Here is a 14,738-nt window from a genome sequence, read left to right as displayed (position 1 = left end):
AACAACAATACTCTAAATAAAAATGTACTTGATAATGATTTTAGATTATTAATTTTTATTTTTTAAACATTACATAACTTAAAACATTACATAACAAAAATATATTTCTTGAGTATTTTTTTTTATTTCTTAATAATTTTGATTAAATTTCTCCACTTTCCATTACTTCTTCTATGTGATCCGTATTATCATTTTCTTCATTACTTTCTTTATCATTTTCTTCATGTACTATATCAGGTACTTTTAATTTTGCTTTTCTTCCTAAATTCCAATCTTTAGCATTGCTAATAACATTTCCGAGAGCTTTGTGAAAAGAGTTTTCTGTTATATTAATGTCTGCGCGGTTAATAAGTATATCTAAAAATAGAATTGAATAAAATTGAAAATGCAATATATATATTTAGGAATTAAATATTAAATCTATAAAATCATTAATGTTGATTATTCACCAAATAATTCTTTGCAGAAATATGTTTCAATAAAAATATGTTTGTCTTTGGTCTTTTTCACAGCCGTAAATTGCATTATTACATCTTTTGTAAAATATTTTCGTAATATAATTACGACATTTCTCGATATGCTTAAATTATTGTTGATTAAGATATTGATTTATTTTACCTGAAGATAAATATATAACAAAATATTTATATTGATATATTATTATATATGTATATAATATATAATATATATAATAATATTATATATATATATATATATATATATATATATATATATATATATACAAGGTGTAACTTAAAAACCTCCCACTAAACAAATAGTGTTATTCCTGATTAAATGATTCAGGATGTTGACTCGATTTTTAATCAAGAATAATATTATTTGCTTAGTGGGAGCTTTTAAAGTTACACCCTGTATATAATACAATAATAAATATTAATCATATACTTACGAAGAAAGTTCGATATTTCTGTTCTTCCTCCAATAGTTTTGAAAATTTAAAAAATTCATCAATAGTATTAAAAGGTAGTCTAATATCATTTGCACAAATTGCATTTTGAGTATTGATATTTTTCGAAATTAAAATTTCATCCAATTTGTTATTAATGTCTTGATTACATTTTTGGAGTGTTTTCATGCAATATTCTAAATTATTTAATTTTTTTAAAATCAACGTCATACCTACAACCAAAAATCATTATTAAAATCGAAAAGAATTATAATTCTAATTATAAGTGTGAAAACGTGTTATTATTTACATTCAAATTTCTCTTCTGTTGCTGTAGAGCTTTCTTGAGATTTTGAAATATTATATTCAGCAGCATTGCTGCTTGTAGTTGGTTGATCAGTATTAAAATCTATATTTCCTTCTTTTATTATTATGGGCGTGGAGATATTTTCTATTGATTTTATAGATAATCCTACAATTAAAATGAAAATGTGCTCAGGCAAATGTATGTTATTATATCATTTTTATTCTCTTTTCTTTTATGTATACCCTTTGATGTTTGTTTTTTCTTAAACGATTTCGCTCTTTTCCTACTTGTAGAAATTTCCTTCAAATAGTTTTCGTCATTTGATTCTATATTGTAAAATATATTATTCTTATTCAATAAGCACCATAAAACATAAAACCGTGTTATAAACATTAATTGTGTTTTTATAACTAACCACTTTCTGATGATACCATATATTTTTTACCAGATGTAGACGCGTTCTTTAAAATATTATCTATTTCTTGTTTTTTTCTTTTTTTAGACATAATTTGCTGAGTTATTTCATCAATTTGCTCCCGGCAATCACTATCACAATCGGTTGTGAAAGCATAATTTTCGTTTTTTAAACGATCTAATCGTTGCAGTGCTTCTTCATAAGAATCTATGAAATTATAAACACACATTACAAAAAAACCAATGCAAATTATTTTAATTCTTCGTTATTCACTCTTGGATAGTTTCTTTCTTATTTTAATAATATTATATATACATACATATATACATACATATATACATACATATATACAGGGCGATCCTGAAAAACGATCCGTCTATAAAATGACGTATTCCTGACACCATTCTAAGACAATTTTTCCTTTACCAAAATTTGATTTGAAGCGTAGTTTTTGAATTATTAAAGGAAGTAGTTAACGTATGACGGGTCGAATACAAGAGGCAGGCAAGGGTGGCGCGATTCACCGTTAGACGCGGGTGCTTACGCGGGGCGCCTGCTGCGATCAGCTGATCGCTATACACATACAGACACACATGCGAACACATACATTCTCTCTCTGTCTGTCTGTCTGTCTGTCTGTCTCTCTGTCTCTCTTTCTCTCTCTCTCTCTCTCTCTCTCTCTCATTCGCTCACTCACCAGTAATTTTTTTTTTTTTTTCTACGAGAGAGGGGAAAATGCATTTTATGCATACCCACCGGTCGATCCAGTGAGTTATGTGGGACTCGAGTACCAAGTCGAATTACCAACTCGGTACTCCCTACCCACTAAAAACCCCTCTCTTTTCACGAATTTCCTTTGACACACTGTCCCTCTGACTTCCCGAGATCTGTTTTCACATAACGTCAAAAAATAGTTATCATTACCTTGTTCGATGACTTTTGATGTATTGCTGTAATTGCTTGAAGGAGAAATGAATTTTCCGATAGATCGTACGTTCTCAAATTTAACGTAGATATCACGTTGCAAAAGACAAGAAATCCACACTAAATTATTAACTGAAAGTTTTTCTTCTTTCATGAACTGTATTCTTTTATAAACTTTAACGTAATCACATTTATTTACTCACTCGATGAGACGAGAAATTTACTAATGACTCTATCACTAATCACTATTAATCACTGTCGAATAATAACTGTTGGCGATTAAAAATCACTCGATGAAAGAAACACGCGCGGACACGTTACTACACGACGCGACGACGCGACAATGCGACGATAATTACTCGGCGACTGCAAGCAGTTTTTTGTCATGGTAGGTTGCGGTAGGTTAAGGTACTACTGGCGCTATCGAACGCGATCATGTGTTCGATTGAAGAATGCGGTAAACATAATAAACATTTAACATATTAATATTATTATTATCATGAATGTGTGTGATATCCATACATCGTATGATATCTATTTAAAAATTAATTAGATTAAATAAGTGTTTTTTAAAATATTTATTACTTTTACTATTATCATGTAAAATATTAATATTAAATATTTATTTAACTATTTTATCTATTTATTTATTTATTTATCTATTTCACCTATTTATTTTTAACTATTTATTATCAATGACCGATTTTCGATCATTGATAATAAATAGTTAAAAATAAATAGGTGAAATAGATAAATAAATAAATAAATAGATAAAATAGTTAAATAAATATTTAATCAAAACAGTTATAATGGCAATACGAGTCGAGTGTCGATGTTATAACACATTTATTTATAATACAATCAAATAAATATTGATATTAAAGCATACAAAGAGAGGATAGCGAACGTTTCGATCCTATTTTTGGGTCATCTTCAGCGCGAAAGTATATAATAAAAGATAATATAATGAAAAAATATAATAACAAAGTGTTTTATATCGGAGTCTGTTACAAAGGGTGCTGTCTAAAGCGATAATAAATGTCTCGGTATCTCATTATCTTGACGATGCCTACGTAAAAACAAAGGACAAAAGTAAAATAAGTTAAATAAATAATGTAATTAATATGAACAAAGAATGAAAAAGTACTAAATTAAACATGAAATTACGAGATTGAAATTATTTTAATGTCAATTTATTAAAAATGATCTAAATAAACTGAACATATAGTCAAGAAATAAAAATTAAAAGGTTAAAAAGATAAGAAGTTAAAACTACGGAAATGAGACTTACTTCCATGCATCGAAGATAATGACGCGCCGAGGAGATGAATAGAGACAACTTAACATCTCTGAAGACAAAGATCGACTCGTCTTTAACGGATAAATGTGATTTATATATAAACGGTAAAGAGAGTCAAATAATGTATAAATGTACACATACGCAAAGTCGCAGACCTATTTGTTATGATAGAAACTGTGTTAAATTTTTGGCAAGTTGTTGACAATATTTAAATAAATTTCTGGTAAATGTTCAGTATCCGAATTTCAGTCTTCCTACACAGAACAATGACATGCTAACAATGGAGTTCATCAAGAGTTTTGAAAATAACATAAGAAAACTTCCTGCGGTCAGTCAATCAGCTATTCGGAATCGATCGTTGATCGATATCGTTGATCGACTATCAACAATTTACCTTCTTACTCAGTTAACAGAGACGAACTTGATGAGACTCTGAATAGACTTACATTAGCTACGAAAAAGTTTCTTAACAGCAACAAAAACCTAATTTTGACTCGTGCAGACAAAGGTAATGTCACAGTTGCTTTAGACAAAGACAAATATGTTAGAGAAGTCGAAAATCTTTTGATGGACACTGACACGTACATGGTGGTTGGAAGAAGCCCTGTCAAGAAGTTAACAAATAGTTTACGTGAAATTTTAACGAGATGGAGGAAGTCGAATTTCATCTCAGCTTCCACTTACAAGTCACTTTATTACAGTGATGGTATTTTACCGAGAGCTTACGGTTTACCCAAAATCCACAAACCGAACTGTCCATTTAAAATAATTGTTTCATCCATAAACAGTCCTTTGTACTTTTTAGCCACATATTTACATAAGATCATGATTAAGAGTTTTCCGGTTTCTCACAGCCATGTCTCCAACAGTTGTGATGTGGTTAAAAAACTGTCTAATACATACCTCGACAACAAATTCAGATTAGTTTCGCTGGATGTAATTTCTCTTTTTACCAACGTGCCAACAGATCTGATTATTGACAGCGTTTCTTCCAGATGGAGTAATATCTCGCCAAACTGTGACATACCATGCAATGAATTCCTTTTAGCAGTTAAGTTTGTGTTGGATTCATCCTTTTTCACCTTTAACGACATCACTTACAAGCAATCCTTTGGCACGCCGATGGACTCCCCCTTGTCTCCTATTGTAGCTGACATAGTGTTGCAGGATTTGGAAAACAAAGCACTTCTTTCCTTAAAATTTACTCCCTCCTTTTACTTAAGGTATGTTGATGATGTTCTGTTAGCCATTCCTTCTTCTTTTTTTAAAGATACTCTGGACACTTTCAATTCTTTCCATCCTCGTCTACAATTCACAATGGAAATTGCTGTAGACAATAAAATTAACTTTTTAGATGTGACTTTAATTTCCGACAATAATTTTATAATTTTTGACTACCGTAAAGATACCTTTTCCGGTAGATACCTACACTTCTTATTTCAACATCCTCTCTGCCAAAAAAGAGGCACAGTAATTGGTTTAATAGACAAGGTTTTCCGCTTGTCTCACCCTGTTTTCCATTATAAGAATATTAAATTGGCTATCAACATCCTTTTAAGCAATGGATACCCTTTAAATTTTATTTTCCACACATGTGTTGACCGCCTTAAGAAACACCTTTTCAAACCAAATTCCTTAGTGAATAATACCCAGGTCATAAACACAAATGATCACATTACTTATTTCACGATACCATACGTTCCTTCAATCTCCGGGCGTTTTAAACATATCGTTAAGGATTTGGATGTTCGACTCTCATATTACAGTATCAATAAAATGAAAAACTTCATCAGGGCTCATAAGGATCCTCTTCCTACCTCCAATTCTTTGAACGTCATATACAAATTGAACTGCATGGATTGCGATGCGTCCTACGTTGGACAAACTTGCAGACAACTGCATACCAGAATCAACGAACATCGCAGCCACATTAGACATAACACTAATTCTCAATCAGTCATCACGAATCACAGGGTTGGTTTTGATCATACTTTTGATTGGGATGGCGTTCAGGTTTTGGATCGAGAACCATATTTGAGTAAAAGATTGATCTCCGAAATGCTATATATCAAGAGGCAAAAAAATGGTCTCAATTTGCAAACGGATACTGAACGTTTACCAGAAATTTATTTAAATATTGTCAACAACTTGCCAAAAATTTAACACAGTTTCTATCATAACAAATAGGTCTGCGACTTTGCGTATGTGTACATTTATACATTATTTGACTCTCTTTACCGTTTATATATAAGTCACATTTATCCGTTAAAGACGAGTCGATCTTTGTCTTCGGAGATGTTAAGTTGTCTCTATTCATCTCCTCGGCGCGTCATTATCTTCGATGCCTGGAAGTAAGTCTTATTTCCGTAGTTTTAACTTCTTATCTTTTTAACTTTTTAATTTTTATTTCTTGACTATATGTTCAGTTTATTTAGATCATTTTTAATAAATTGACATTAAAATAATTTCAATCTCGTAATTTTCATGTTTAATTCTTAGTACTTTTTTCTTTCTATGTTCATATTAGTCATATTATTTATTTAACTTATTTATAACTTATTTATTTTATTTCTTTGACTTTATGTTCAGTTTATATTTAGATCATTTTTAATAAATTAACATTTCAATCTCGTAATTTCATGTTTAATTTAGTACTTTTTCTTTCTTTGTTCATATTAATTACATTATTTATTTAACTTATTTTACTTTTGTCCTTTGTTTTTACGTAGGCATCGTCAAGATAATGAGATACCGAGACATTTATTATCGCTTTAGACAGCACCCTTTGTAACAGACTCCGATATAAAACACTTTGTTATTATATTTTTTCATTATATTATCTTTTATTATATACTTTCGCGCTGAAGATGACCCAAAAATAGGGTCGAAACGTTCGCTATCCTCTCTTTGTATGCTTTAATATCAATATTTATTTGATTGTATTATAAATAAATGTGTTATAACATCGACACTCGACTCGTATTGCCATTATAACAGTTTTGATTAAATATTTATTTAACTATTTTATCTATTTATTTATTTATTTATCTATTTCACCTATTTATTTTTAACTATTTATTATCAATGATCGAAAATCGGTCATTGATAATAAATAGTTAAAAATAAATAGGTGAAATAGATAAATAAATAAATAAATAGATAAAATAGTTAAATAAATATTTAATATTAATATTTTACATGATAATAGTAAAAGTAATAAATATTTTAAAAACACTTATTTAATCTAATTAATTTTTAAATAGATATCATACGATGTATGGATATCACACACATTCATGATAATAATAATATTAATATGTTAAATGTTTATTATGTTTACCGCATTCTTCAATCGAACACATGATCGCGTTCGATAGCGCCAGTAGTACCTTAACCTACCGCAACCTACCATGACAAAAAACTGCTTGCAGTCGCCGAGTAATTATCGTCGCATTGTCGCGTCGTCGCGTCGTGTAGTAACGTGTCCGCGCGTGTTTCTTTCATCGAGTGATTTTTAATCGCCAACAGTTATTATTCGACAGTGATTAATAGTGATTAGTGATAGAGTCATTAGTAAATTTCTCGTCTCATCGAGTGAGTAAATAAATGTGATTACGTTAAAGTTTATAAAAGAATACAGTTCATGAAAGAAGAAAAACTTTCAGTTAATAATTTAGTGTGGATTTCTTGTCTTTTGCAACGTGATATCTACGTTAAATTTGAGAACGTACGATCTATCGGAAAATTCATTTCTCCTTCAAGCAATTACAGCAATACATCAAAAGTCATCGAACAAGGTAATGATAACTATTTTTTGACGTTATGTGAAAACAGATCTCGGGAAGTCAGAGGGACAGTGTGTCAAAGGAAATTCGTGAAAAGAGAGGGGTTTTTAGTGGGTAGGGAGTACCGAGTTGGTAATTCGACTTGGTACTCGAGTCCCACATAACTCACTGGATCGACCGGTGGGTATGCATAAAATGCATTTTCCCCTCTCTCGTAGAAAAAAAAAAAAAAATTACAGGTGAGTGAGCGAATGAGAGAGAGAGAGAGAGAGAGAGAGAGAGAGAGAGAGAGACAGACAGACAGAGAGAGAATGTATGTGTTTGCATCTCCTCCGTGGTGTGCCACCTTGTCGTGGTGGAGGAGCTCCCCTTCTCGTTGGGGGAGGGGTCTAAGAGCGCACCATTGCACGTGTGAGTCGGTGTGAGCATGTGTGTGCGTATGGCACGCGGTCGGCCCCGGTGGATATTCTCGGCAGACTAATCAAGGGGGGAGTAGTAGCCCCCCGACCGCGGGAGCGATGTTGGTGGAGAGGTGACGTCGGTACCTGACCTCTGGTCTGGAAGACGTCGGAACGTAAGTCCCGGACTTGTCCAGGCAAAGTCGGCCTGAAGGGCTATGTTTAACGTGGAAAGACCGCTCCCTCTCCGCTGGCGGAGCCTATGCCGGGGTTGAAGTTGGGTAACTCATAGAAAAGGTCTCCAGAGAAAGATAGGGATGTATGTGGTAACTCATAGAAAATCTCTCCAGAGAAAGATAGGGATGTATGTGGGAGGAGGTCGGACGTGTCTTTACGCCCATTTGATCAACGAGCGACAGAATCCATCCGTGGCAACGGCATTAACGCATATCCTGTGGAGAGAGCATTCACACACTTTTTCAGCCTAACGAATAATTGCTAGAAAACAATATTCGCAGACTAGAAAAATATGTGAGGCGCAAGTGGCTGGATCGGGAATCGAACCCGAGTCTTTCGCTTTCCGGGCAACTGCTCTAGACCACTGAGCTATCCAGACCTCACACCTAATGCTGCTTTTTAACACAGTGATATGCGACTCCAGAGCGATGTTGGTATCTTGCTCGATGGATGCAATGCCGATTGCCATGGAGGAACCTTGAAAAGGTCGCTCGCTGACCAAATAAGTGCCGGTGGAGGTATTCGCGTACATACTGGCTTCCGACTGGCCTTCCGTATAAAAAACGGCACCGACGAGCACAACGCCGTAGAGTGACCACATCCCCCAAGATCCCTCTAGTATATACTAAAATCCCCACTGTACCAAATAGCAGTGGCGGATGGACCTTAAGATAGGGCCGGGGCAGGCCTCCAGAGAAAGATAGGGATGTATGTGGGAGGAGGTCGGACGTGTCTTTACGCCCATTTGATCAACGAGCGACAGAATATGGGCGTGTGTGTGTGGAGGATTACCTGGCCAGTATTTCCTCATACCCGAGCCGGGCGGGGTAAGTCCCGGCACCGTCTAGCCCGAGGTATGGGTTACTCGTGGCTCGGAGCCACGGGGCGCACTCGATAGGGGACGTTAAACCTATAGCATCATTTTGTGGACCTGGCCCTCTCCAGGAACCTTTTTCCAGTAGAGTCACTGTGGGCGACTAGGGTTGGCCACCCGAAAGCCGCTTCTCGGTTGTTGCTCACTTCCATTAGGGTTATTAACTCGGCAGGGAAGTAGCCCTACTGCGGTAGGGCTCCCATGATGGGCGAACTGTCGTTATCTTTTTGTAGGTATAATATGGAAGACTACTGCATCATCTTTGGATTGGGGAAGGAGGTGGTGGCATCGCCACCGATCAAGGGAGCGCCTGACGGGAGGCTTCGTGACCCGAGGGCCACCACGTACGTGGATACTCCGTGTATGGGGAGGTCGTCGGCGACGGAAAACATCCCACAGGCGGTGGTGACCGAGGTCGTGGAGGCAGTACGCGGTGGGGTGGAGGAGGACCCTTTCAGGAGGAGCAGCAAGGTAATGCGCTCCCCTCCTAACACCGGATCTGGAACTGCCGGGAGAGAGGGCCCGGAAGTGTGGCCGAACATCCTCAACGCCGGTGATCTTCCGAATATTGGAGGATTGCTGCCGGTGACGAACATCGAGAGGATGGAAGCGGCGACTCTGGATAGGACAGGGCGGGCGTCCACGCCATATGAAGGTATGACCTCTGGAGCGGGTTCTATTATTTTTGTTGATGAGCCCACCTTGACCGGGGAGGGGGGTGAGATGGATGAGGCTTCCTCGTCCGCCTTAGCCCCCTCCAAGGCGGTCAAGAGGAGCAGAGGCCCCGAATCGTCCGGGTCGGAGCGCTCGACCTCAATGACTGAGGACGAGGGCTCCACCACGAGTGCCGGCTCGAGACAGAGGAGGAAGAGAGAGAGACCACGCACCACCAATATAATAGACGTGGTTAGAGCGAAAGAGAGAGAGAGGGAGGAGGAGAGGAAGAGAGAGAGGGAAGAGTGGGAGGAAAGAAGGATGGCGGACCCGAACCTTGTCATCCCGCCGGCCGCCAACCTGCCCGGCTTGGAGGACGTGATGGGGGAGCTGGAGAATCAACCGACTCCCGACGTCACATCCGAACTGATGCAGGTGGTGCGGACGATCGAGAAGGTGGCTACGACTTCGAAAAACTTGACAGGGAAATACGTCAGGTTGTTGAGGATGGCTGCCCTTAAGATCCATGCGGGTCTTAACATACTCGCATACAGAATACAGCAGGAGCGAGATGGAGAGGGGGAGGAGGTGGCTAGCCTTAGGAAGAAAATCAGGGGGCTACAGCTGGAGAAGTGTAGGATGGAGAAGGAGGTGGAGCAGGCCTCACACCACAGGAAGGAGGCGGAAAAGATAGTGAGAGAGAATGAGGAGCTGAAGCGGAAGATGGGAAGAATGGAGGAGGAGCTCAGGGACGTGAAGGAGAGGCTCGTCGATGGGATGGATGGGGGTGGTTGGCGGGCGGAGGTGGGTGACAGAGAGTCGCCCGCCCCAGCCCGCTCACCCCCTCCCCACATACGTCTGTCTTCCCCTGTCGGGGAGGGGGGGCGCGGGGGTTCCCTGCCGAAAGCGGGGGTCGCCCCGCGCCTCCCCCCCGCGTTGGGGGAGGTACGGGGGAGTTTGATTCGAGTCTCCGCCTCCTTCAACAGATGGAGGGGGTGGTGAACAGAATCGTGGAGCAGGTTATGGAGAGGCTCGGCGTCCGGGGTTCGTGGGGATCGTTGATTGTCCCGCAGACCCCGGCCGCCGACCCCCTCGTGGAGTTCGACCACCTTCCGGCTCCGGAGGCCCCTAAACCGGGGCCGTCGGGCGTCGTGAGGGAGCCTGAGAGGAGGAAGAAGAAAAAGAAGAAGAAGAAGGGGTCGGCGGCTCCTGTCCTTGAGTATTTTGGACGACCGGAGGGCGGACAGGAGTAGCACCGGGAGGAGCCAAGGAAGGAGGTGGAGGAACCGAAGCCCGAGGCACCTACATGGGCTATGGTGGCCGGGAGGAGGGGGGGTCAGAATAGGCCCTCCCCCCGCCCTCGGTCGCCAACGGGCTCGGCCGGGGGTCTTGTGGTGAGCCGCGGCGGCAGTGGGGGGGACCCTCCTCCCCCACTAAGGGGGGGGAGGACCCCGTCCACGGCCGCGGTCACCATCACGGCCCCCGACCACAATTATTATATATCTCAGTTTTTACAATATTTATGGCTGGGTTAATGGCTAATTTTGAAATAGATTTAAAAAAAATTATTGCTTTATCTACTTTGAATCAATTGGGTTTAATAATAATAATTTTAAGGTTAGGTGTAAAGTTTTTAGCCTTTTATCATCTTTTAACCCATGCAGTATTTAAATCTTTATTGTTTATATCTGCGTATATTATAATTCATTTTATAGATAATAATCAGGATATTCGGTTTTATGGAAAATTAAATGAATATATCCCTTTTACAATAATAAGATTTTATGTGGCAAGATTGGCCTTAATAGGATTTCCTTTTTTATCTGGATTTTATTCAAAGGATTTAATTATAGATATAATTTATATAATAAATTTTAATATTTTTATTATTAGTTTTATTATTATATCACTAATGCTTACAGTTTCATATTCATTACGTTTGGTATATTATGTTTTTTTTAGGGAGTTTAAGTGGGTTAGATTAAATAATATTAAAGAAAATATATTAATAAATATTTCAATGTTTATATTATTAAGGATAAGAATCTTTGGGGGTGCGATATTTTTTTGTTTGTTTTTTTGATAATTATTTTATTTATATTAGTTTAAGAATAAAATTATTAACATTAGTTTTTATAATTATGGGTGTTTTATTAGTGAATTTGTTATATATGAAAAATTTAATTCAAATTTATATTTTAATGTATTTTTTTAGGTCTATATGAATATTAAATTTTTTATTTTTATGAATTTATGAGCCATTTTTAAATATAGGAATAAGATGTTTTAAGATAGATATAGAATGGGTAGAATTTATTGAAAAGGATTTAATTTTAAAGTTTATAGAAATTATTAAGTTAAATAATAATCAACATAATATATATATATATATATTTATTATTAGTATGATTTTTTTAGTGATTTTTTTAATATAAAAATAATCTAAATAGCTTATTGTGTTAAAAGTTTAATATTGAAGATATTAAGAAAAAATTTTTTTTTTAGGTATTTTAAATATTAAAATAAATTTTATATTATTTTTATAGTGAAAATATAATGTTTTTTCAGTTAAACTATATAAATTTTGAAGTAAAATGATATAAATCATTGAATTTTGAATTAGAAGTTCAAATTAAGACTACTTTCCCCCCCCCCCACGGCCCCCGTCATACATACGCGGAGGTCCTGAGCAGAGCGAGACGAGCCGTAGGTACGGACAAATTGAGAAGCTTGGGCATCGAGGACATGCGGGCCCGTCGTGGACTGACGGGCTCGTATGTCCTCGAGATCCCAGGCCTCACGAAGGAGGACAGGGAGTCCAAGGCGGAGGCTCTTGCCGCGGAAATGCGGGGGGTTTTCGCCGAGGACCCCTCTGTCCGAATAGGCCATCGGCGGCGATTCGTGTCCGGGGGATAGACGAAGCGGTGACAGCGGAGGAGGTCGTGGCGGCAATCGCAGATAGGGGCGTTGCCAAACACGAGGAGATCAAGGTCTCCATTAGTAGGCCAGCTAATGGAATGGGCGTGGCTTTGGTCCGTTGTCCTGTTAGGGCGGCGGACGATTTGGTCACGGCTGCCCGCCTAAGGATAGGGTGGACGTCGGCCAGAGTGGAGTTGGCTGTGGCGCGTCCCTCCCACTGTTTTAAGTGCTGGGGGAGGGGCATGTCGCAGCCAGATGCAGCAACGCCGAGGACAGGTCCCGCACCTGCTATAGGTGCGGAACGGCGGGACACACGGCCTCCTCGTGCCGAGCGGCCCCTCGCTGCTTACTGTGCGCGGAGGCAGGGAAGAGGGCGGACCATCGGATGGGAGGAGCTGGCTGTGAGCGGTTTCTGGGGCGAGCCCCACCCGTGTCATCTGCCCCCCAACAGCGGCAGAGGCAGCGGCAGCAAAAACATCAGCAGGGGCAACAGCAGCAATTACGGGAGGCGCCGCAGCAGCCGCGACCAAAACCTCTGCCCAAGGAGCAGAGGCCCCCGAGGGAGAGGACTGTAAGGAGGGACTCGGAGAAGATGGGCGCGGAGGAAGCAGATGGCTAGGGGCAAGTCCGCTCCTCTAACTATTTTGCAAGCCAACCTCAACCACGCCCGCCGTGCGCAGGATCTTTTCTTGCACACAATGGCGGAGCGTGGTTGTGGGTTGGGTGTAGCGTCGGAGCCGTATGCGAGCCCCCCCGGGCACCCGTCCTGGTTTCCAGGCGGGTGCCTGGGGAGGGCCGTACCCCTGGTAGCCATCGTGCGGGGGAGTGACGAAAGGTCGCCTCCCTGCGGGATGGGGCCCAGGGGCCGGCATTTTGTGATGATGAGGTGGGGGACTATCTGCGTCATTGGAGTATACCTTCCTCCCTCGCTGAGCCTGGCTCAGTTTGAGGACGAGCTCGGCGAGGTGGAGGAGGCAGTGAGGAGCGGCCTTCCCGGGCCGGTCCTCGTGATGGGTGACTTCAACTCCAAATCGAGGAGTTGGGGCTGCCGGTATGGGGACCGGCGCGGAGAGGTGCTGCGGGACTGGGCAGGGTCACTGGGGTTGACCCTGCTCAACGAAGGGTCCGTGCCCACGTGCGTGAGGCCGCGGGGGGAGTCCATCGTCGACCTGACGTGGGCATCCCCTGCGGCCCTGCGCAGGGTGGGGGGCTGGAGGGTGGCAGCCGAGCTTGAGACCCTGTCGGATCACAGGTACATCGAGCTCGGTTTGGCTGCCCCTCGGCCTCCCACCGGGGCGGACGTGATGGAGAAGCGCAGGTGGTCCCTCACCAGGTTGAACCCGGACCTCCTGATGGCCTCGATGCACGCCTCGCTATGGGTGTGGGATGAGGATCGTCTGGGGCGGGAAGGAATGGAAGTGGAGGAATTGGCGTCGAGGCTTCGCGAGGCTCTTTGGAGAGCTTGCGATGCCTCGATGCCAAGGGTAAGAAAGGGATGCGGGAAGAGGTCGGCGTACTAGTGGACCGAGGAAATCGCGAATCTTCGCGATGCCTCGGTCCGGGCCAGGCGTCGGCTCCAACGGACCCTGCGAAGGAGGGGTAGCAGTGAGGCGTGCATAGAGCAGGCGCGGGGGGAGTATCGCGAGGCTCGGCACTCCCTTTGCGCTGCCATCGGGAGGTCTAAGACCAGGGCCTGGGAGGAGCTGATCGCCTCCCTGAATGAGGACCCGTGGAGGCGCCCGTATAGAATGGTCCTCAAGAAGTTGAGGCCACGGGCGCCTCCGACCACGGTGTCTCTCGCCCCCGGCTTCCTCGGGGAGGTGGTCGAGACCCTCTTCCCCGGGGGAGCCGGGGGTGCGGTGCCCTTCCCCCTCTCGGGCCGTATGCCTGAGTGGAGGGAGGGCTGGGAGGTGACAGCGGAGGAGATGGGGGAGGCCGTCCGGAGGATGAAGCCGAATAAGGCTCCCGGTCCGGACGGCATCCCGGGCAGGATCTGGGCCTTGGTCATGGGTGAAGCT

At 41.1% G+C, this 14,738-nt stretch overlaps 1 protein-coding gene and 1 long non-coding RNA gene across 2 annotated transcripts; both read left to right on the top strand.

Moving 5' to 3' along the window:
• The first annotated feature begins 5,323 nt into the window (after positions 1-5,323).
• Positions 5,324-6,822, top strand: LOC145975456 (uncharacterized). The gene is made up of 2 exons (XR_014439984.1): positions 5,324-6,204; positions 6,583-6,822. It is a non-coding gene; the product is annotated as an uncharacterized LOC145975456 (long non-coding RNA).
• A 6,779-nt stretch (positions 6,823-13,601) lies between these two features.
• On the top strand, positions 13,602-14,240 carry LOC145975940 (uncharacterized). Its single transcript, XM_083106707.1, has one exon. The coding sequence runs from the start codon at positions 13,602-13,604 to the stop codon at positions 14,238-14,240; it is 639 nt and encodes a 212-aa protein (XP_082962833.1).
• The last annotated feature ends 498 nt before the right edge of the window (positions 14,241-14,738 follow it).

Source organism: Camponotus vicinus, unplaced genomic scaffold, assembly GCF_025532165.1.
Source record: "Camponotus vicinus isolate PSW18456_S1 unplaced genomic scaffold, iyCamVici1.0 SCAF_8, whole genome shotgun sequence".
In the NCBI taxonomy this organism is placed as follows: domain Eukaryota; kingdom Metazoa; phylum Arthropoda; class Insecta; order Hymenoptera; family Formicidae; genus Camponotus; species Camponotus vicinus.
This window is presented reverse-complemented; position numbering and strand designations above follow the sequence as displayed.

Coding starts and splice junctions, on each gene's coding strand:
- LOC145975940 (XM_083106707.1), top strand. CDS start 13,602: ATGAGGTGGGGGACTATCTGCGTCATTGGAGTATACCTTCCTCCCTCG.